Source organism: Drosophila rhopaloa, unplaced genomic scaffold (assembly GCF_018152115.1).
Source record: "Drosophila rhopaloa isolate 14029-0021.01 unplaced genomic scaffold, ASM1815211v1 contig_3, whole genome shotgun sequence".
NCBI lineage: Eukaryota > Metazoa > Arthropoda > Insecta > Diptera > Drosophilidae > Drosophila > Drosophila rhopaloa.
Genome location: NW_025335123.1, coordinates 16839999 through 16865007, shown reverse-complemented (window position 1 = coordinate 16865007; position 25009 = coordinate 16839999). Strand labels below are relative to the sequence as shown.

Here is a 25009-nt window from a genome sequence, read left to right as displayed (position 1 = left end):
ATTAGTAAAGGATTTTGTTTTTTTTTTCACTGAAAACATTTTCCTATTTCATATGTATTTTTTCCTGTAATTATTTGTCTGAGTGCATTGTGGCCATTGCCCAGTAGTCGTGGCCTCGTCGAGTTGTCCAAAAAAATTAAGTTAATAGTTTACTGACTGCACTCGAGTCGGTCGATTTACAGTTGCCTAGTTTCGAGCTTTTACCGTTTCGATGGCGATTTTGGGAGGGGGTGGTGGTGCAGTGGTGGTGCAGCGGTGGTTCAGTGGTGCAGCGGCAATGTGGATTGCTGTGGCAACCCGCAATCAGCCTGAGATCGGGATCAGAGAGCCTCCGCGGAAGCTGCTATTTCGGCCAGTAATTGGCCACTCCACAAATTGAGAGGGAGGCGGCTGGGGAATCCCCCTTTGCAACCGCCCACCTTTCTATATATGTATATACCATATATATATATTGCCGTTTCCGTACTTTCTGTGCATCTCGACTGTGGCACGTTTATGTCGCTGCCGCTTTTTCAATTGCAAGTCTGCTCATCTCCAGCGTCGGACAGGTGCTTTGGCAGCCTAATGACATCACCCATTCAAATCGTGAGGTCCCTGGATCTGGGATATCTGGATAGCCACCGAACTACTTTGGCCCCTCGGACCGAAAACCCCAAACGGAACGAAACGAAGCCGAAAAAAGCACACACTTAATTGGAGCAATTTCAACGTCGTGCAACTGCGCGTATGAGTAATGGCTGGTGTGCCAGAGTGTGTGTGTATGTGTGTGTGTGTTGGACAAATTATACAAAATGATATCGGGGCAGGCAAGTCAGTCAGTTAGTTAGTCAGTTGGTCAGCCAGTCAGTCAGGGGAGTCTGGGGCAAATTAAAATGCAACTCGATTTGATTAATCGATCAGACTTTTGATTGCTGCGGTTTAAAGTGGCTTCAAAGTAAATAAAGGTCGGAATATGATCTCTATTTTGATTTTCTATTTCCTTATTAATAACTGATGCATTAAATTTGCAAACAAATTAAGATGTAAGAAACATCATTAATTGAAATCTTCATTTGATTTCTTTCTCTGCTTATCTTAACCTGATTTCGTAACTGATATACAACTTCCCCTCTACCTTTTTCCCTTTTTTTATTAGCCACCTTAGGAGGTCTTGCAGTTGGCCTGATTAAAACAGTCGGATGTCATTTTCCGAAGGTGGAAACAGAATCGGGAATCTCGGAGCGACGAATAAACGAGGAAAGGGGATATCTTCAAAAGGCGCGAGCTAAACAAATTTGGTCAACACAGCAGGTAATGTCCCCAGGGGGGGTTGAGTTGAGAAGAAGAGGGGGGGAGGGGTGGTCATATATACCAGTGACCAATTCCCAAGTTCCCATCTCGGATTCGGATTCCCCGCTCGAATTCACAGCGGGTGCTATCAGCAAATGGCGCTGCAGGTTCCTCACCTTTTATCTACCTCAGCTCCCGTCTCCCGTCTCTTTTCCATCCGCTATACCCCTCTCATTCACACACATGCTACCCATCTCTTTCAGTTCCTTTTGCCGAGCGGCAACAAGTTGGGCACATCAATCGGAGGCGGTGTCATAATTTTCACAGCAGGTGTCGTCGCTAATGATTTACAATGAGCCGGAGAAAAACGGAGGGAATCGGAGAATCAGAGAAAGAGACAGTAACAGTAACAGAGAATTAGAGAGAGATGCACGCTGTTGCATCGCCGTGTCGGCAAACAACAATAAAAATGTGAAAAATCTAAATTCGTTGTGGTCGACGTCGCTCTCCGTTTGAAGTCGATTCCGAAGACCAATTCATTATTCATCAGTTTGCATTGTATAGGCCATATACACATATATACACAGGTTTATAGGGTCCGATTCCGATTCCTCATGGGTGGGGCGTTGCAGTGGCTAATTTGCCGCTGGGATAGATGGGTTTTCGAACCGAAGAAGGTACGGCGACTGGCGCCAAGTGGCGCCCCCTAGGGTGCGAGAGTGCCAAACAAATTGTTAACTATTGTGATCCGATTCGATTTGGAATCGGCGGATCAAGGCGTGGCTATATCTGTCCCCGATCCGCAATCCGTAATTGTTGATCAAGTTCGAGTGGAAAGTAAAGAGATTGCTTCTATTTCTATGATTAATACTTTAGTCTATATTCTATTACAATCTATTGGTTTCAGCTGTAGTCTTACAGGTTACTTTTCTAACTCGCCTTTAACAATGGATCCAAAAAAGTCAGTAGCAAACAATTAAAACGAAACACTAAAAGAGCGTTCCTTTTTTTAAGTGGTGTGGTATAATAAAAAGCTGTTTATTGGCTCTTTGAAAATAAACTCCGAAATGATTGAACACAATGCAAATAGAGCACTAACTAGAAATAATGTGTCTCCACTAAAAATAGTAATAAACGAAAAACTTTAAGTCACAAGCCATAAATCAAGAGTACCCATAAAATTTTAAAAATTATTCCACACTTTTCTAAGACACCCAATACGAGAAGGCAATGTTAGTATTTTCCAATTATCGCTGCCACTTACACTCCTTATGAGTTTTCCACCCATAAAAGAGGCCCCTAAAAATCAGCTATTGATGCCGACAATTATCGCCATCCATCAACGGGAATCAATCTCAGCTAATCCGGCGGGTACGGCTAATCCCAAAACTTTGTGGCACAGTGTGTGAAAGGCAACAAAAAGCGGATCCTCATCAGCGGACAACCATTCCAGCCTCCATCGACAAAAAAAAAACCATTCGAAAAAGATATTTAACTGCAGCTCAAAGTCGAAAACTCCGGCGCCAAAATGCAAATAAAACAACAAATGAAAAAGAGAACATAAAACGGCTGAGCGAATATAAAAGCAAACTTTAAATTGCTGCAGAAGTCTGCAGAAGTGAGGAGGGAGCTACCGAATACGCTGGAGAATCACTGGTGAATCGGCGGAGAATCGTTTGGAGAATCCGCGAGGAGCAACAGCCACGAAGCAGATACAATTTTCATAGGCAATTAAAAAAAGTTCATTGGTTTTGATTTTATTTTCGGCTGCAGCTCCTTCGCCATTCAGAAGCCACAAAGCGTAGGGCTCGAGGCACTCGACTTCTCGACTTCTTGACTACCAAAAGGATGAAAGACCGAACCACATACACCATCCCCACCAGCAGCCAGACCCTCATCCTTCCATTAGCATGTAAAGTGTAAACTAATGGCTTTGATTCTGATTCTGTTGGTGAGCGAAGGAGCCTCGCAAATTAAAAGCAGCGTGGGAACCGAGTCGCTTCTGTCCCAGAAGTTTATTAAAAAAAAACGCCTGGCCCCCAAGTGGCTCCGGCCAACTTTGTCTTGGGCCGGGAGTTCCTTGGAACTGGTCCTCAGGTCCTCAGGTCCTCTCACCCGAGGATCGGACATTGGAGTGGACTCCTGGGCCCATAAGTAAGCCATACACGAAAACTCATTAACAATGACGCTCCAAAAACGGCGGAGCAGAAGTAGCCGGGCAAAAATTAATGGAGTTTCCAAAGCTCCAGACTTTTTCATCATAATTTTTATTATTATTTTTTCATCCTTCTTCCCTCGTGCGTTATATGTTTTTGTTTTTGTTTTTGGTTTTTTTATTCTGTTTCATCCTTATCTGCTGCCTCGTTCCTGCTTTTTTATTATTTGAGAAATTTCTGAAAAATAAAAAAGGAAGAGTGGGAAGGTGCTTTAAGGGCTAAGCGATCTATAAATACTCTATTTGGAATATATATATTTTTTTTGCGAACCCTTTAAAAATGTGTATTTAAATAGAAATATTATAGTGCATATAACAAATAAGCAAGCATATAAAGTAGTTCTACAAATTTGTTTACTGGCAGCAGGAAAAAGAAATGTTTTCTCATTTACAATACTAAGGTTAAAACACCATTATCACTTACTTATTATTAATTTAGTGAAAGCATATTTATTATGAAGGGTATGCCCAGGTCTATATGAACACTTTTTTTTGGGTTGGCCCGATAATTACGAACTGAGAGATTCGTCTGAAGGCGAAGTGGAGTCATAACCCAAATTGATGAAGTGCATTAAAGTGTCTTTAATGTGCGGCAATAAGAAGAAGGAAAGAGATGGATAGAGGGAGTATGAAAGAGATAGAAATAGAGGGAAAGGAAAGAGAGAGGGCAGGAGTGTGTGAGGAGAGAAGACTTTCGCTTATAAGATTTTAATTTAGGAAATGCTTTAATTTTATGTTCCTCCACTTTGCTGTTCGTTTGGCTTTGGTGTTACCACACCCTCTTTAATACCACCCCCCCCCCCTTCCAGATTCCACCCCCTGGCGCTTCCAAGGACAACAGTCACGCCCCCTTTTTCCGCCCCCCCTCTCGAGTAAAATATCATGATTAACTGACCGCTCATTAGAGCCACATGACAATCTCGACTATGTGGCCAAAAGAACCCCCTTCCCTCCCCCACGAAACGGGTCACATTTAATGTGCCTCGGATTGCAATTAATTTGAACCCGAACTTGGTGAGTGCTTTGGCCTGTTTGGGTGTTTAAGTTCAGGCCCAGACCCAGTAATTGGGGTTGATTATGTTTTCAATTTCGAGGTGGCTTGGGGAGCTGGCCAGAAAAAAAGGGGTTAGCTGACGCAGGAAAAATGAGATCGGAGTGCAATAAGAGCCATAAAATCCAGTTTGTTAAATAATTAAATAATTACAGCAAAAGTGGTCAAGCAAAATGTAACGAAATGTGATCAAATTTCATTTTTGGGGAGCTTATTATATTTATTAATTAAATTGAGTTTAACTTGATATGTATATTACGAAATATTGTTCATGGCAACTTATTATATTTCCCCATGAAAATACTTTGATTCTTCAACTGAAAATAATATAAACTACATTGCTAGCTCATTGAATCCTCTACTGGAATCGTTTCACCTCTTGGCCTTAATCCCCCTCCCCTCATTTTCCGACATTAACCCACCACATCCTTGACTCCTTCACACATTTCCCCATCCCGAACCGAAGCACATCCCCTGTTGACGTGTTCAACTCGCATTACACTTAGAGCCTGCTTAAAACTTCATAAAACTCGCAACTTTCAGCACATTTGGGGGGATTGTTATGGGGAAAGAGGGGGGGATGGACTTCAAACAAAATAAACGCTGACAGGCAACAGCAACAACATTGGCCACAAATTTGCAACGTCATTAGCCGGGGCAACAACAATAAAAAATATTTGCCAAAAGCGGTGAGCTCACATTTTAACCCTCTACAAAAAAACAGTGGTGGTGGAAGGGGGGTTGGGGTTTCCTCTTTTAGAAGGGGTCTAAAATGGGGTGGAGCTGCCAATTGTATAGCATTTTTAAGGGCATAAATCCTCATTTAATCCTCCATTCAAGGTGCTCTTAGCGCTATAAAAAAAAAAAAGAAGAGAAATATCGAGAATATTTAACTAGCTATGGGTATTTTTTATGTGGTCGTTTAATTGCCGGTGCATTGCTCACTTCGTGGTTAATTTATGCAATTTATGCGCCGCTTTCATTGCGGCAATTAAATCAAATTAATTGAATTATGTGTGCAGCTCGCCAAGGTGTTGTTCCTGCGGTTGTAGTTGCTGTGCTATCGAGAGCCCCCCACAAGGTTTGCATGTCTGCCCATGTCTGCAGGCTAATTTGAGAAAAAAACAGCACACAAAACACAGAAACAAAATAACAGAAAAACAGAAAAGCTAAAAAACTAAAGAGCCACACCACGAAATAAAGACAAAACATTTGCCACAGGCCACAAAGGCAGCAGCATATTTAAGTCTAAAAAAACCACATTAAAAATGCAAACAAAATTTGATGTGGATGTCGATTAATAAACCAGGCCTAGACGAAGGCAAAATACCCTTCTTCAAAATTTAAGGGAGTTAGTTAATGTTTGAAATCATAAAATGTTCTCCAAAAAAACACAATAAACTGAAAAAGCCTTTTTGAAATCCATCTATCATTTCCTGGTGATAAAATACATAGTGCAATCACTGATCTCTTGTCACCACTTAAGCCTATTAAATAATAACCTTAATATGATCACAGTGATCACACCGTCAGTTCATGTGAAATTAGTGATCGCTGCAATCTAACTGACAAATTAGCAAGCCCAACAATGGCTATTGCTTTTTTTCCCAAGTTATGGCAGCTGATCTCTAATGATTACTCGTAGGGTAATCGTTTAAATCTAATAAAATTACCAACTATTAGACTAATCGTTGTCAGCTGTAACAATCTACCGATCTATGGTATCAATCAAACGGAAGAGATATTATATTATATTATATCCATATAGATCATGGCTGACAAGATTGTGGATGGACCGCGGGGGTCCAAGGCCCAATAAGATCGCATCGATACGAAAATTAAAATTTTTGAAACTTTTCAGTTGAAAGCTTAATTTTAACAAATATTTACACGAACAGATAGAATCTTCAGCTCATTTTGTTTATAGTATGAACAAATTTAAACGTCGCCGCAAGCTGTCGATGTTCATGTCGATGGTCAGGCATTGGCGATCATCATCACGATGATGATGTTGTACCCACCAGGGGACTGGAGATCTGAAACTGGGATGGATGGAGTGATGGTTGGACGGAGTGATGGTTGGATGAACGGATGGATGGATGGATGGATGGTTGGATGGTTGGCTGGACGGGTGGTTAAGCAGCCCCAGAGCAAGTTGGTCGAGTCAAGTCGGATTGATCGCAAGTCGGGCTCGATTCGCTCACTCACTTAGTCATCTACCGATTGATCGTCTATATCTGTATTGTATCTGTGTGTCATATCTGTGTGTGTTTTGAACCGACTATATGTGTAGGCGTGTGCAGCTGTGTGTCTTCATTAGCATAATGAGTTTGATTGAAAGCCAACTTGATATTGATATTTATGGCGAGACAATTGATTCAGTCTGTCTCCCTCGCCTGCGAATATATTACATCAATTTGTGTATTTATAAAACGGAGTTTTACATTTTTTATTCACATCAATCTTTCAATTTTGATGTCATGAAGTGTACGATAAGCTAAGCAGTCATATTTGGTTTTTTTTTGAAAAGGCTAAACTTATTTATACACAAAACCATTTTAAATTGTAAAGGTCTTTTTCCTAGTTTTTTCATAAAACTCAGAACTTTAAGGTTTTTTTTAGTAAGGGATGGTCTGTGATTATAAATATTATTAATTTCTGATGGCAGTGACTGTACTTTATATCATCATTAGCCTCCTCTCACTCGCACACCAAGAGCGAGACAGATAGATGTGCCAGAGGGGTGGATGAAGGTGATGGGTGGATGGACTAAGTGCCGCTAAATGCTCGAAATGGCGCAGTAGGAGACGAAGGTCAAAGGGCAAGGCCGCCAGTGAATGAATGAAGGGAGACAGCGAGAGTAAGGGAGAAAGGGAGAGGGAGAGAAAGGAGGAGGCAACTGCCAAATGGCGTTGATGGATGGGCCAAAAAAAAAATTAAATAAGAGGGGATGCTGATGGGAAAAAGGGACCGACCGACTGACACGGATTCTCGACCCCATGGCGCGAACATCGAAATGTGCAATTTTTGTAACAAATTAGCGGTCTATGAACGTGAGAGGGAGACAGGCTGATCCTGTGATCCTGCCAGCGATTATCGCCGCAGGATGTCAGAAAGAGAGAGAGTACCATAAAATGAGAGAGCAGTGAAATCCATCCGTTGATCCTTTAAATCCTTTAATGCCAGTGCCCAGCGCCTGATTTAAGGCAAAAGAAAACACAACACAACACAACGCACTTATTCCCAAGGCAGGACTCTCGCTCGCACAAAGGACATTTGCTCTAAATCTGCGCTCTAATGAGAGAGTTCTTGTAAAAACAGGAGACACAGGACGAAGCAACCCAAACAAGAGGGATCTCCATTGTCTTTCTGCGGCACTTGACCACACAACACAATGGAAGACAAAAGCTGGCTCTCTTCGGGCCAACAATATTTCCACTTGATTCTGAAACTATGCCAAGAACATAGGCCTAAAATAACAGGAACCTAGAACTCAGAGTCCAGAGTCCAGAAAAAAAAAATTAAATCCTACAAACGTTTTTCACTCGAAATATTCGCGTATTTTCTGTGTGCAGACACACTTAAAAGCTAGTTTCCTGCCACGCCCCTACGCCTGCGCCAACTGCAGTGGCTACCCCCCTCCCCCCTCTTCCATTCTACCCCCCACCCATGTGTTATCATTAAAACCACGCGAAAAGTGTTCTAATTGCAAAACTTTTGCCATGCGATGTTGCTGCTGGTTCCTGCGCCGCGTGTTTGTGGTAATTGCAAATTGCAGTGGCATGCAGCTGCAGCCCCCCTTTTCCCGCCGTCCCTGGAACATTTTAATGGGGAGAGGGGAGGGGAGGGGTGCACACACAACCTGGCCAAATAGTCGGGACTTGGCCAACAACTCTCTGGAACAGGCGGCGACTTTTAATTAAAAGTGACGAGTGTTTAATAAGTGATGGGCTACACAAAACACCTCACCTCTCCCTGTTTTTTATCCTATGCAAATAGATTGAAGTTCCCTGGCTATTAAATCATATGGAAATGGGGCTAACTGAATAAATCCCATTTGAATTTTATTTAAAATATGGGTTTTTTTTTTGCTGGGTAAACAAAAATTTCAATTCTCTTAATCTCCATTTATGACATGCATTTCTTTATAAGCATTCCTTAAAATTACTCAAGGTAATATTATCTTCAAAGTCTTAAAAATTTAAAAAATATATATAATAAACTGAAGCTTTGTTTAGTGATTTATTCATTTGAATTTATATGGAAAACACGTTAGGTTAGCAAACCGCTGAAAACCTTTTGGCTAATGCACTTTTGTCATGAGGAAACCCATTTGGTTGGAGTTCGCAGTTGACGTGACTCGATTAATGGTTGTACAATGTGCAATCAGATTTGTTTTACAGCACTATATAGTGTGTGTTTGGCTGTGCTAAATAGGGGGTGATCGGGCGATATCTAACTGGGCCAGACGATACAACTATATCTATATCTGTTCTGGTCAGTTTAGCCAAGCAAATAAGCTGGCGAAAAACAGCAGCTACAATGGCTAAATAAATAGACAAAAATGCGGTTCGTGCCAATGGCAAATAAAGTTGTTTGTGCATCCGCCTCTATACATATTTTATATACATATATGTATATACATACCCTTTTCGTAACTCCATTGTGGTCTTTGTTGTTCTGCTAAAGTGCGACAATTTGTGTTAAACAAAAGACTTGGACAGAAACAGAGTCGAAATCCACAAGAACAAGGAGTCGAAAGGATGTGGTGGGGACACAGGGGGAAGGGGAAGGGGGATTGGGGATAGGGGATAGGGGGAGGGGATCCTACTCCAACGGAATGTGTTTATAATTGGTTATGCAAATCAATTTGTTGTTGCTGCTGCCGCCTACCCAAAATGTTTGATAAATTGCAAGACGCATCCCATAAAATCGCTTTCAGCCTTTCGCTTTGCTTTGTTCCCCACTTTTGATTGGGGATGGCATAAATACCCTATATATTATTTAATTTATAGAAGGTTATAAACTTAAATGTTTTTTTTTTTCAATCCTTGAATATACAATATTCTTTGAGCTGTTCTTTAAATTTGTTTCCAACTTAAACAAATTGAAGAAACCTGAAATTTATTTTTAATAATTTTATAAAAAACTTATAAATTCTAGTGAGTATTTTTTTCCTACCCTAAAGAACTGAAAGTATTTTTATAATATAATAAGTAAAATATCAACTTAAACTTTTAAAAAAATGTATGATGAAATTTTTAAAAATTTCTTTCTAACTATTAAACGCTATAGGGTAACCCAGATTCGTATTTCCAGAAATTTGTTTATCGTCGCTTGTTTGCAGCTCATTTAAATTAGCTAAATAAGAGCGAATGGGGCCTGGTTTGGTTCGCTGTGCCTCGGACTGGCCCCCTGACCCTCCCCTGACCCTCCCCCTGACCCTCCCCCTGACCCTCCTCCTGACCCTCCTCTTGGCCCTCCTCTTGGCCCTCCTCCATGTCCATACAGCCGCATCCGCTATCCCGCTGTGAAGAGGGCTTGTCCAGCTGTCTGGGCCGCAGCTCCAAAATGCTGCCGGTTTTTTGTCGGTCCCGCCCGTCGCCCCCCTTCCCCCTTTCCTTACCCCCCTCGTTACCCCTTTACCGATTTTATATTTATTTATTCTCGCTGTGCCGGCTGTGTTGTCTGTGCTCTTTTGCATATTCATTTCGAATGGCACTCGAAGGAGTCGAAGATGGCCGGAGATCGAAAGACTGGGAGACTGTGGAGACAGAAGACAGAAGACAGAAGACCGGTAGCCAATTGCTTTGGCAGTTAAGGTTGCACCAATTCGTTTAATAATAAATAATGAAAATGCCCATGTCCGTAGCTGGCAATTTGACTTATTGATTTCTTTATTCGGCATCAATTTTTTCGCTCTCCGCCCGGTTGACACTGTCCACCGAAAAGCGAAGACCAGACGAAGATTATCAGGCCCCGTGGGCTGACTTTGATTAATGATGGCTAGTCGAAATAGTAGTAGTAGTAGTAGTAGTAGTAGTAGCTCCCCGTCCCGCCACTCTTTCTCTATCGATTAGTGTCTTTATAAATTTTAATTTCATAATCTGAGAGCTGAAGATGTAACCAGCTTTGCGGACTAACACTGAACATATTCTTTTGATAAATTGACTTGACCGGAGGCATTCGGATCCACTGCAGACCTTCCCCTCTCCGTATTTAACCATAGGTGTAAAGTAGTAGATAATACTCTTAAGCCCTCTCCGAATTTAACCATAGGTGTAAACTAGTCACTTGCTAGTTGAGATTCCCAGTTCCTCGAGGGGATAGCTTTTACGTTTGTTTTTTTTTTGCTTAAGCTAAGAATAAACAACATCAAAATAATCCGCATAATCAATCAAATCGCCCAAAGTTATTTAAATAATATTTACAAACATTTGGCATTTATGCCGATCTTCTGCCAGGCATTTTTCTAGTCAAAGAAAAAAAAAAAAGAACGACGACTTGGCAACGATTCTCTTATAGTGTTTATGGCTTTTTATAGTGGCTGCTAAACAAGAAAATTATGATTATTATTTAATGACTCAATAAATCAAAAATCGTGTTGTGACTCGGATTCCGAATCGGATTCTGGTTAATGGCATTGCCATTGTTGTTGCTGCCGCCTGGTTTTATTGGGCATTAAATGGCTAATTAACAAAACGCAACAAACACCAGAGATCGTATCGTAGAGCTCATTATACCATTAGGAAGTGACAGCAGTACACAGTACCAAACACATACACAATGGAGCTTTTCGATCTCGATTTTGGATGGCCTTTATGAGCAGTTAACAAGTCACCCGGAATCCATGGCCATAACGATCGACTCTTGAAAGGTTTTCCCCCCCGCTTTCTTCTCGTTTTCCAGGCGCAAAGTAGAAAATTACAACCTGCACACACGCTAATGTTAACCGGGCGAAGGTAACCCCGAAAATTACCCACAATTTTCAGCCAGACAGCCGGAGTCTGGCGTTTGACTTGCTGGCCCTCGGGGCCATTTTCTCAGTTCACCAGCTTTCCCCTCAGACATTTTAGATTTTCCCAGTTGCCCACCTCGACTGACGAATGTGGGAAAACTCTCTGCGCCGCCGACTGGATTTTGAGTTTTCAATTTGATGTTGATAAACGTTTTCGATGGCCGAGCGTAACCGAGACTTGGCTCAAAATTCATTTAACTAATTGCATTTGTTGGACAAGCGGCTGGCTCCAAACGAATTTGTCACGTCAACAAGGCAACAGTGGTTGAAGACAGAGAAAAACCAGGCAGATAATAAAGTTTTGCCGTCAAAAAAAAAAAGAAAGACTGATGGAAGAACATTAAACGATCGGGGTCACCAAAACTCCTCTTCAACATATCATAAGTAGCTTACTTTTCTTTAACTGATATAACATAGAACATCGGGATTGTATAACTTCCCCAACTTAGAGCTTTGATTAATATCATCTGCCATTCAAATCTTTGTATACAATTTTTTGGCAATTTTTTTTAAATTTTCATGTAACATCATAAATTAAAAGACAAGAAAATGGTCAACAATTAAACCAAAAAGTTGGTATATGCCACTGAGTAAAATATATTAACCAGCCAATTTAAAATCAACAATAAAATATAATATTTAAATTCATCAAACTGAACTTTTTTTATGCCCATTTAATTTGCCAAGATCTTGGATTTTTCCATCCACTTGCAACCAGTGTTGCTGCTGCTCTTGGAGTTGCTGTTGCTGCTGCTGCTGCTGTCAAGTCAACTTGACAAACAACCCAGATGGTCAAAGGTGAGCCTGGTGATTTTCATCAATGGAAAACCCCGCTGCCAGTTTGCCATTGAGAAAATTGTGTGCACTGGAATTTAATTCATTGCATACAAATTGCTGCTGCCGTTGATGTTGCAGTGGCAATTGCTGCTGCTGCTGTTTCTGTTGCTGCTGCTGCTGCTGCTGCTATTTGCATGCAACTTATTTGTCAAGCGGCAACAATTTTCGCGTACACATTTCAATTGGGAAATTGTTGTGTGGCAGTTCCGCAATAAAAATAAAATCGAAGCGAAAAAATGTAAAAATAAATACTTGAGCTGCATCCGAGTTGCAGTAGGCGTTGCACAATTTTCGTTGCGTTTCAATTGCATTTGGGGTTTTGCTTTGCTTTGCTTTGCATATTTTGTCGCCATGTTCAGATAGTTTTTGGCACGCCAGCAACAAGAACGCCCACTTTTGGCTGGCAAATATCAAAAAAAAAAGAAAAAGAAAAAACCATGGGGGGAGGAGGGGGTGGAAAAAGGGAGGGGGGGAAATGCCTTTAAAAATGAAATTGAAACTGAAACGAGTTTGCAACGTGGCCAAACGTCTTTGGCTCAGCATCGTGCCGTGGCAAATCAATCAATTTGTGGCATATTTCTACAGCCCGTGTTGCTGGATGATGTTGTGGTTGTTGCCGTTGTTGCTGGGGATAATCGTTGCGCTTCATCAAGCCACAAACATGAAACATGAACATCATCAACGCCATTTCAACGCGCGCGTCTCGGCGCAAAGTTATAAACCCAATTTCGGACTCCAGAGACCCGCGATCTACCAACTGCCAACTGGCAACTTGCAACTTGCAACCCGCAACTCGCGATGTTGCACAAGGACAAGATGGCATAAAAAAAGCATATAAAATGCTTAAGTACACGCTCGCCTGGTGGTAATCACAGCAGATACATCTTAAGCAGGCAGCGCAGCGGCAACAGCAACAGCAACAACGGCAACAGCAACTCATGTTGCATGTTGCTGGCGGGCCTAACAACAGCAACAATGTTTCGCCGGAATATGTGTGTGTGTCGCGCGCTTTTAAGCACGAACCGCTTGCAGCGCTTAAGCATAATGTTGCTGCGGTACACTAAGAAAAAAATCTCCCTCAATTAAATTGTGATTTTTTTCACAAGCTGAGAAAATCTTTATGAAAATGTTCATGTTTAAATATTAGTTTTACTGGTTTAGGGTTAAGCTTTTCCTATATTCTCAAAATTCAATTTAATAAAAATATAATTCTTGATTGCATTTTAAGATAATTTTTGCGGATAATTTTTCTTAAAAATCCCCCAACTTAGAAAATATTTTTTGAAATACCTTCCAGGAAGAGCCAATTTCTCTAAGTGTTGCCAACTTTGTTATTGTGGCAACGATGATAATGCGCCCAGCTTGACCTTATGACTAGACCGCCAAAACCGTTTGACTTTGAGCAGCTGCAGCAGTTAAAAGCAAAAGCAATAGCAATAGCAACACTTGTTGCAGCAACATTAAGGCGTATTGCAGCCAAGGTAAATATTGAAAAAGGGCCCTTAGAAAAGAGGCCTTTTCTCCATAGCTAATTGCCCCCAGAACATCGGGATTAAATCGGGATGAGGCACTGCCAATTGCATGGCAACTTACACGCAACAGCAGCAACATTCCCCGCACGGCGGCAACATGCGACTTTTACTAGCTATGAATAATGAGGCGGTATGCGCAAATGCGGCAGCCGAAAAGTGTTTTGCATGCATTTGTCAATTTAGCATGCCATCAAACATCCTTTCAATTCCTTTTGACAACAGCCGACTGAAGTCATGCCCGTTGATTTTGACGCGCCAGATTGCCAAGCAGGCAAAAAGGAGGATGAAGAGGATGAGGAGGTGAATGGGTCGTCATCCGAGTCCCCGGGTGGAGGCCACCTCACTTGTCAACGCGAGTGACTAACGAGTGCATCATTAAACGATTTTAACGACTTCATTTAATGTTTAACACAATATTTACAGCTGGCCGTCCGACTGAGATTTCCTTTGGATGTGATGACAGAAGTCGCGGGAAGAACACCAAAGAGTGGGAGCTATTTAAGAATAAATGGGGTCTTCAAATACTCTTGACTTTCACATGATATACCCAATTGGGCAGCATTCTTCAGAGACTTAATAAAGATATCAAAGTGCGATAGACAAGGGTGTCTATGCATTTTGAAATGCTTTACAACAAACTGACTTTTGGAAAAATAAATACAGAAAAATGTCAGTCTAAGATAGTTAGGAGAACAACTGATTGACTCGTAGACAGAAATTCCACATATCGGACAGATGCGGACAAGTGAAGAATTCCCTTTAAGGAAAACCCTGTGGGATCTTGCCTAGATAGGATTAATTTAATTGAACCACTTGGAAATATCATATCAAATCATATCATATCATATCATACTCTTTCATATGAATATCATGAAAACTGAGTTAGTAATTAGTATAAACTCCGTAAAGCGGACACTAACGGACAAGCGAAGTATTACCTTTCCAAAGGTTTTGATAGATATTCCTTGGCCTGATTTAATTCGATTGGAAATGCTGGAAGATGCATCCACCATCCCCCCTCCTCGTAAATCATACCCTACCACATAAATCAGGCGAAAGCGGGAAAAGAGCTGACCCAGCAACGTTCGCGGGTAACAGTTTTGTGGGCTGCCTTTGACATTCGATGAGATATTCGCTGGCGAGTGTAAAAACTAACGGCAATTAAACATGCCGAGGAGTTGAAGTGTTTTACGGCTCGGCGCTCGTTTCCTGTCATTCGAAGGGCCCCCCAACATTTTGTGCCCAAAAACAACCCAACATCACAAAACATCCCAACTTGGGATGTCAGTCAGGCACACTTCAGCACTTGCAAGAAATATGACCACATAAAAAGTTGTGAAATGCACAGCAAACACAGAGGATTTTTATTTTCATGGGGAATGGGTAGGATAAATCCTCTGGCATTCCAGACCTAAGCCGCCTAAGCAAATAAACCAAAAACCGAGGCGCTTGAGCAGGCCAAAGCACTAAATAGCCGTAACGAAAACAAACTGCATCTTAGGGATACATACACTGTATATGGTATGTGTGCTGGTCCCCGTCATCATCGTCATCATCATCATCGGCCACACATTGTTGCTGTTTTGTATGCCTTGTTAAGTTGCCCCTGAGCCGAAAATCTCCTGACAAATCTGAGCGCTCTGCGCCCTTCTTTCTCCATAATTCCGTGTGTGTCGGAATTATCTCCGCTTTGGTCTCCTTTCATTGTCCTCTTTTCTTTTCTATTTTTTTGTCAGGAAATTAGCAAAAATCTTTGTTATGCAGAATGCACAGTCGTAGGGGAATTAGACTAAGTGATACTCAGCTGAAAAGGACTCATGTGCGAGGTGAACAAGTCAAGAAGATCCTGGGATACACATGTGAAGTAACAAGATGGAGATTGATATGGGTAGATGCAAATAAAGATACGCAAATGGTAGGGAGATATTTTAAATATATTTTTTATAGCAATAATTTTCTAACGTTGTTAGAGGAATATATCCCATAATCTTGAATTTCTTGCCTTTTGACTTTTCTCACCTTTTTTATATATTTTTTAACATTTTCTTATTAGTACCTATAAAATTCTAAGCCTCTTAAATTACTTTGTTCAATATTTGTAAAACCCTTATAAATAAACTTACTGTGTGATACATTATTTTTGGCAGACTTTAAAATACTTTGTTCAATATTTGTAAATTTCTTATTAATAAAATAACTTTGTGATACATTTTTAACAGACTTTTTACTCATAAAATTTCCATCTATTGCTCTGTGCCATAGTTACAGATATTTTTGTAGAACTAATATTTCGAGAGTCACAAGTTTGATCAACATTTCAATTCCCTTGTGTCTACCTCTGGCTTTGCGAAATAAAATCTTTTATGCATTTTAGACACGCATCCCTCCAACTTATATGGCCGCCTTTTCTACCTTTACCTCTCGACCATCTCCCTTAACCCTTTGCAGCCCCGATTTCTGTATCGATTCCAGGACACAAAAAAAAAAAAAAAAGAAGCAAGAGACGAGCGAGAAATATCTGCGAATGCGAACTGCGCCCGAACCTTTTCGGTATGATTATCACAATTATCTGTAATTCAGACCATAAATCATTTCATTCTGCAAGCGCACAAAACTTTTAAACGTAACCCAATCTTGCGGCTCGGCTCAGCCGCCGTTGCTCGTTGCTGATTTTTCTTTTTCTTATTTTTTTTTTTTTTTGGTTTTTCTGTTTTTTATCAAGTTATACAAGGCTTTATAAAAAATACATATAAATAAATAATGTCTTGCCCCGACTCTGGGTCCGTATAAGGCCAGTTTCTGAGTCCCCAGTCTCGGTGTTTTGTTTTGTTTTGCTTTTTGCTTTTTTTTTTTTATTTTTTAGCCAGGCTTTGGAGTCGGCCATCGCCGGCATTGCCGTCACCAAGTTGGAAAATACTTGGGTACGAGCAGAAATTTACAACACGATCAAACAATTCGATGCTGTTTTCGAGGCGAGGCGAGGCTGGATCGATTGATTGCTTAAGGAGGGTAGCTCCAGGGGCGCCGCAAAAGGGGGGCCTATAGTGTAGTGCAGTGCAGTGGGGTATAGTATAGTATCTGGCGGCGATCGATGTGTAGACGACGTGCCCGGTTCCCAAAACTTGTTGGTGTGCCATGTTGCCGTGTCGTTCGTTGGTTCGTTGGTTCGTTGTTGTTGCCGGGCATATTAAAATTGATTAACTCATGAACTTGCATTCAAATCAACGCTGCTCAAACGCTTTGACTTCGTGTCAACAAAATTTATAACAAGTTATTGAACGGCTTGTGCAATCGTCGCTTTTGCACTTGGCCAGCGAAAAGCAGATGAAAATTGCCTGCGATTAGGCCAAAAATGGCCAACAGCCAACATCCAAAAGCAGCAAAGGGGTTAAGCGAAATCTATATAATGGCATCTGCAGAAAGAAAGTGCCCATAAGATGCGGTTGCAATCATCCAAACGGATAAATAATACCCAGTTGGCAGCATCACTATACTTTATTCTAAAGAGTTGCAACAAAATTGTAAGTTTGTCATTTCTATTTAGTTTCGAGTGTCTCTAGTTATTTCCTTTTCTGTTTATTAAACATTTAATGAAAATAATAGCTGATAAGGATGAGAAGATCTATAAACCTGCTTTCGTTAAAGTAATGTTTTCCCTAAATCAAATGTCTAAAACATCTAATTAAGCTTTTCCTAATGAAATGAGAATTAGTATCGTATAGCTGCTCACCTTTCAATATAACTCGATACTGGTACATCATTGTCGAACAAATAATTGACCATACTCCATTTAATTAGAAAAACCTAGCCTTAGCTAGAGTTAAACTATTACATGATAAACGTGGAAATAACCGAGGGTTGTAGGTGGGCGTGGCAACCATCTACCCCCCCTCCCCCCTCGGTTTTTAGTGCCCTACCGAAAGTTCCTACCGATTGTCAGCGGTTGTCACCTGCAGCGTATTCGATGTCAGTTCAAATTAGTAGTGAATAATAGAACAGAGACACCACCGCGAGGGTGCTGTCGAAGAGTGTGGGGGGGGGATAGGTATAGAGCTAGTGGCAGCCACATCTCACCTGGGAATGTTCAAAGTGTAAGGTGTAAAGCGAACACACGTTCTCCCCCCTCCTCCCCACTCCCCCCTTTTAGCTCATTAGAAGCGCATTCAGACCATTCAGCATTGAGTGATTGCCGTTGTTGCTGGCGCTGTTGCAGGTAATTGCCGGGCCATCTAATATGCACTTGGACCGGTAGTCAGTCATTCTGTCAGCCAGTCAGTCAGTCCACTCCAGTCAATCACTCGCTGCTCCCCCTGGGTATTCAAATTCATATTCATATTCATTAGAAACGAACCAACGAACGAACGAATCCAATGGAATGCCAGAGAAATGCGGGGGGAAAAATTCGCATTTAGCCATTATAAATATATTTATATATAAATTCAATTAGTATTAGCATTTTTTAAACATTCTCATTTCCAGCGAGAGAGAGAGCGATAAATTAGCATAAATTCTATTTGGCATTTAAATTGTTTATTACATCGTCCGGCGGGGAGACGAAATGGGGAGCGGTACTTGAATGGCAGTTAACACGTGTTGTAATCTCAATTATCCAGGCTGAACCCCAAGGGGCGTGTTAAGTTTACTCTAGAAGGGTTATATATTTTAAAAAGCATTTCAAATAGGAGCTAGTACTGTTGCTCCATCAAAGTTTCACCCAACTTGAATACATTAAATAAAATCACTTGCTGAATATTGATGTTATTGAATATTATTTGTCAAGCAATTTCTGATCGAATTCTGGTCAGGGTCTGATCCAGTTTTTCTCATTTTGGCATGCAAATTTCTGTGGCTTGAAGCGTTGCGTATACGCAGCGTGTTCTCACCGTAGTTTTTCCTTTACGGCCAAGTGGAAACTGCAAGTCAGAAAGTCATATACACGCACATGAATTTTTGGTGCGTGGTCTTTGTAATTGAAAACCAAAAAGAAAAAAAAAATGCTAAAAAGGAAAAACCAAATTGAAAAATGCGGCGCTTTTGAAGCAGCAGCGACCTTGTGCCGCTCGACGCCTCCCCCCTCCCTCATTGTTCCTTGCTGGACTCCCTACGTTTTTGCAGCATCATGCCAACTAATTTTCCAAATGACGCAAGTTAATTGCGTCGGACTCAGCCTTTGTCAAAGGTGAAAAATGCCCAGACTAGAAAAGAGGGGAAAAAGAATGGCTACAGGGTAGCAAAGGGGCAGACACAAAGCCAAGCGCACTCATTAAGCCAAATCATATTAAGTAAATATGTCGAGCAGCCAAAGGAGGTAAGAACACTGGGGAAAAATGTATTGTATTCTGAAGCCAAAAACATCACAATAAATAATATTATGGGCTTAGACTTAAGATTGTAATTGAAAGAAGTTCTATTAACCAAAATATTTGTATAAAAATTCAACAATTAAATGGGTTTCTTTTAAAAAATGTAAGCCATAACCCTAAGAAGCATGTAAACTTTTCCTCCAATGTCCTTAAATGAAATTTAGATATTGTGAGGCAGTTTTTTTAAAAGGAAATTTTTATAAAGTGCAAAGAACATATGTTTCCTATTTTAAAAAATATAAATTCCTGATAAATTTCGATGGGTAGTTAAGTTGCTTATAAAACCTTCTACCCAACGTTTTTAATTGAAACCAGTCAAAGCTTCTTCAAGGGAGCCACTCATAAAAGTTGACATTATCCTTTCGAAGGCCGAATTTCTCCGGGTGTACGATCTATGGGGCGCCTGTCACGGCTACCGCTGGCCACTCCCTGCCGTCCAGATCTCTGGCGCCTTCTTACCGAGTGGAGAAAGAAGCCGGAGAACCACAAACAAATTAGTCAATGACGCGGCGATCTTCCCCAGTGTATTTTCATTAATATTTTATTGCTTAATTCCTTTTGTTATGCTGATTATGCCGACGCAGAGCGCACACTGAACAAATGAGGCTGCTGTTCATGGGAAAACGGCGCGGATCGTTGCATGATTTTCAATAATTTAACAGCGGCTTTCAATATAATCCCTTCGTGGAGCTTTTCTGTGATCTGCTAGCCACACGGCTGTCTCTTTGTTTCCAGGCACAAATGTTAATTTCAGTTTGTCTCGGTAATTTATCATCTTTCTTCTGCGCCTGCTGTTCTTTTTTTTTTTTCTTTTTTTGTTAATTTTTTTTTTTTATTTTCTGTGATGTCTTTAAACGCTTTTAATTAAAACCAATGCGCATGTGTAACTTTCTTAAGCAGGCAAAGCCAAAAGAGTTGGTCGAGTTGGTGGCTCCAAGTCTTTTTTTGGTCTAGTCGAAGCCATCGCTTTGAACTTGGCCGACAGGCGCGTTTGTTAAATGATTGATGTGGTATTAATTTTAATAAACGTTTCTCGTTCCTCTCCTCCATCAATATATGCAGATCCGGAGAAGAACGAGACCGAGACCAAAGACTAAAGACTGGAGAGTGTGGAACTTGGAGCGTGGAGACCAGGGGCCAGTTTGGAGGAGCCAGCTCGTTTCGTTCTGCGGTTGGAAAATACATTTTTTATGGGCACACGCAGTTGCGTGGCGTCTGCACTTTGGTTGGAAAAATAAGGAAAAAAAAAAAGAGGAAAGCGAAGGGAGGAGCCGGTGGCCAGGGGCACTAGATTGCCATTGCCTCAATCACATTGCGCCCATTTGGCGTTGCTGACTCTATTAAAAGTGTCATGCAATTTCCCAGCCATCCATGCAAATCCGTCGGGGGAAAATCGAAAATACCCTCAGTCCAATCTGCCACCTAATAACAGCTAGTTAAGAACTTAAATATATGTATATGGGTAATGGATTTAAAATGGTTCAAGGAATATTGCCTAGTTGCTGAATCTATATTATAAATATATAAACGTTTGGGTTTTGTAAAGCATTTTACCATTTAGTCAATTGCAAAAATTGGACTAAATACTAATAATACTCGTGCAAATAAGTTTAAGTATTAATTCCTTTAGAAATTAAGTACAATTCTTTGAGAGAATATTAACTACCTGTTACTCTTTTTAAATTATATACTTTTTGTTTCATTTTTCATTTTAATTTCTTTTAAATGTACTTCCAACTTAAATTGTTTCTTTCTTTTAAGCAACTGATGCCAGACTTGTATTTCTTTTATAAATGTGTCTAGTGACTCATAATATATAAGGCCAATACAGATGGGAAATTAACGAAATATTTAAGCAACTGATCTAGCCGCTGACCGCGATATTTCCGAATTACGGGTTTCAACCTAATATACGACCTAATATACTCGTAATGTGGCAACAGCATAGGTTTACATAATCTGCTAATTGAAATCCGAATTGAAATCGAGAGCAAAAGCCCGGAGGAGCCAGCGAAACCATCATTAGCGGAAATCTGTCTTAGTTTTCGGACGAGATCAAAGGCCGGTCGAGATTGATGAGCGAATTTTGGATCGGGGCCAGAAGATCATTATGAAATGCTGATGCGTTTTAGCCTTTAAGTGTTTGCTTCCGCCGTGCGATAAGCGAAACAATGGGCGCTACGAGTCGAGAAGTCAGCGTGGAAATACGATCTCTAGAGTTTGGCAAAACCAAAAAAAAAAAGCAGAAAAAGTAAAAACTAAAACCGAAAAGTAGGACCAGAATCATACCATCGTTAGCTTCACACCTCAAGTGAGCCTGAATAATTGATTTGAAACCGAAAAACGGCGCCTACCTGAGCCGTATCTGTATCTGTATCTGTAGTATCTGTATCTGCAGCTATGTATCTGCGGCCCATAGCGTGAAATCCGTTGGCACACAGAAAAATCGGGGCTGAACAAGCCGCATCCAATCGATTTGCCAGCCCGGGCATTAGATACTCCTGGTGAGTCGCAATCATCGCTTCTAACAAAAGGGAATCCAGCTGAGCGGCTGACAAAAGGTGTGCGCTACTGTGAATTCCTCGGATGCGAATCCAAATCCCAATCCCAATTCCACTCCCAATTCCACATTCACATCCACATCCACATCCGCATCCGCGGCGTCTGTTGTCATTGTTTGTTTATGGCTGTTTATTGTCAATGCTAATGCCGTGTAAGTGGTTGATTTGCCCGATATACACGACAATTGGAAAAGCAAAATGCTGTGCAAATTAAATGGGACTTTTAAAAGTAGTATCTTATAGACAAAATATGGGAAATTATAAGAGATTTTTGGACACTTATGGTCTTTAAGCTAACTATCACAGCAAAAATTAAAACCTAATAAGATGGACCGATCACAACGAGCAATAAAACAAAGAAATTAAATATAAGTTTCGGCAACACACCATCTATTAGATACTTTTCATCAAGACAAAACTTAAATGCATGTTTCTATAAGATACTTTCCATGAAACGACTTCTCCACGCTCATTCAAGTCCACATATGATTTATGTTAAAGTGTACAAGTACTCGTATCTGTGGGATGCATTCATCAAATCATGACTAACTCGGAAAATGCCTGCCAGCCACTTGTCCGCAGTGAGCTCGCATGTGTATCTGTGAGATACTCTAGGCGATATTTTACAGCGATTTCTATTAAATGTTGTATCTATGTTTGGCCAAGCTAAGAGTGGGTGTAATTTGAGGCACTAAGTATTTTTTTAGCCTGTTTCTGTTGAATAGTTGCCCCCGTTTTGTATTTTCACATCAAAGCAAATGGTATATATTTGTATAATTTTTCGTTTTGGTAAAGATCCTGTGGTAAATTATGGATTTAAATTAGAGTTACAAAATTTCAGAATACCTTATTCCAATGTTATTCCTGTAATTGCCTTTTGGAGCTCTTCAGTGTGACTAAATACATCTAATTTTTAGACAGCTCAAAAACGATTGTCTCTAAAACTGAAATATATGGTTTTTGATAAAAGAAAAACTAACTGTAACTAAAGTTGGAAACTACTTAAAATTTTTCTAAAGAGTATATTCTGGCTAAGATATTTATTGTAGTCATTAGATGACTAGCAATTATTTCTAAAGTGATAGTAAGTGTGAATAATTGTATCTTTTGTCGTACTCTTATCAGTGAAATATCTTACTTGTATACTCTTCAGTTTTCTTGACTTAATGCATTAGTTGAATGGCAATTGTTTCTAATGTGATAGTAATTGCATGTATTGTCTTTAAAGCATCTAACAGATATTCTTTCACTTCTATACTAAAAGTTGTATTTAAGAGAAGCTATCATTTAGTTTCTTAAATTTGTTGATCTTGATATAGATAAGTAATGTTTTCAAAGAATAAAAATGTATCTTCGTTCTTGATCACTTAGTTACTTTTGAAACTTTATTTAACAAAAGCAATATAGAAATTAGATATTTACAAAATTAAAGCCAATTCTATCATTTATTTTAACTTTTCATATTCTCTTGCATATTTTATTTTGTAAAATTTTTAGCCTTAATGAAGAAAATTAGTTCATCACAAGAATAGCTATTGTTAGCTGACGGTAAGTGTGCATAATTGTATCTTCTATCGTATTCGTTCAAAGGCTTTTGTATATCTTTATACAAAAAATGTAAGTAGAAAGTAACTTGTATAATCAAGATATGGATTCATTCAAAATGAATAGTAATTGTTTCCCAAGTGATGGTAAGTGTGCATAATTGCCAAGTGAGATGCGATTCGATAAGAGCATCTGGACTGAAGTGACCTATCTGAGAGATACACATCTCGGTGAGAGATTTGGGATCGGCTTACCGGATTAACTTGTGGCTTCTGCAAGTGTGTGGCGATGTTGGTGATGTTCATGCCCATGGTTGGGATCTGGGATCCGTAGAGCTGACCGGCGGTCGGGGTCATGTCCGTTAGCATCTTTGCCGTGGATGTTGCTGCTGCTGCTGCGGTTGTTGCTGCTGCAGTTGCAGTTGCAGTTGCAGTTGTCGTTGCTGCTGCAGTTGCCGCTGTCAATTTGAGGCGCACAATGATGGTGTCTTTTTTTCGTGGCGACTGCCTTTTATTTCTCGGCCACTTGGGTTCACAATTGTTTCGGGTTTTTATTTGGGTTCGTCTCGTCTCGTTTTTCGTTTTCGTATCGTTTCGATATTTTGTTTTGTTTATATTGTATTCTTTATGGCTATTGTTGCAGAACAGGCTCACTGGTTTGAGGTAAGGGAAAAAGACATTAAGGACATGGACATATGGATTGGCAAGCACAGCACAGCACAAGCACACACGCACTCAGAAAAAAAGCAAAATGGGCAAAATCGCGAAAGGATTAGCCCAGCGCCCAGATATCCGTATCTGTATCTTTTCGAGTCCGTCGGCGTTGCACTTTTCTCACTCGGCCGTCGGCTGATTTGTTTGCTGTTGTTTGCTGATGTTTGCTGATTGTTACAATTTCAATGTTTGACTGCTCTTATTGTCACTGGGTTTGTGCTTATATTATATATATATATCTCTTTTTAGCAATATTTTTTCTATATATATATTGATTTTTTGTAAGGAACACAGGCAAAAAAAGAAATGTAAGCGATCAAATTAAAGGAAACTCGAACCAAAAATGCACAGTTGTTTGTTAAGCTTGTCTGCTTGTTGGCTTGTTTATGTTTGTTTATGGTTTGTTTGTTGCTTGTTTGTTTGTTTAGTTGTTTGGTTGGTTGGTTGGTTGGTTGTTTGTTTGTTTGGTGACAGGAGGCGCCTGCCAACGAAAAAAAAGTGTCGCTGCTTGATCCGCGCCAAAAGTAACGCCGTCGTCGCTGATCGTTCAAAGGCTTGCAACTGTTTCACGCGAACAAAAAGCTTGGCTAAATGTCGCCGCTGCCGCCGCCGCTGCTTCTGTCGCCGTCACTGCCGGCGTCGCAGCAGCAGAGGTGCGAGCAGGATGGTATCCATTTGGGGTTCAGCCATCGCAGCTGGCAAGCGGTGCGAACGAGACGGTCGTACAGACAACAGCTCTCTTTCGAGTGAAACCACCACCATGGGGTAAAGATACATATAGAGATGGTGGTTCCGATTCCAATTCCAATTCCAATCCCAACACCACCACCTTTTTCCACCAGTTTCATTCATAAAAACCCCGAGCGCCGAGAAACCAGTTCCTATGGCTCGGCCCCCTCTATATG

At 40.5% G+C, this 25009-nt stretch overlaps 1 protein-coding gene across 3 annotated transcripts in view; it reads right to left on the bottom strand.

Annotated features, from left to right (window-relative positions):
- LOC108051122 (transcription factor Sp9) overlaps positions 1-24659 on the bottom strand; it is a 30302-nt gene extending 5643 nt beyond the window's left edge. For 2 of the 3 annotated variants that reach the window (XM_017133101.2, XM_017133103.2), the window contains exon 1: positions 23646-24659. In XM_017133101.2, the coding sequence (XP_016988590.1) occupies positions 23646-23759 (114 nt within the window). In that variant the 5' untranslated portion in view covers positions 23760-24659. The remainder of the gene's footprint in view (positions 1-23645) is intronic. The other variant, XM_017133102.2, reaches the window with a different exon arrangement.
- Between the last annotated feature and the right edge of the window lie 350 nt (positions 24660-25009).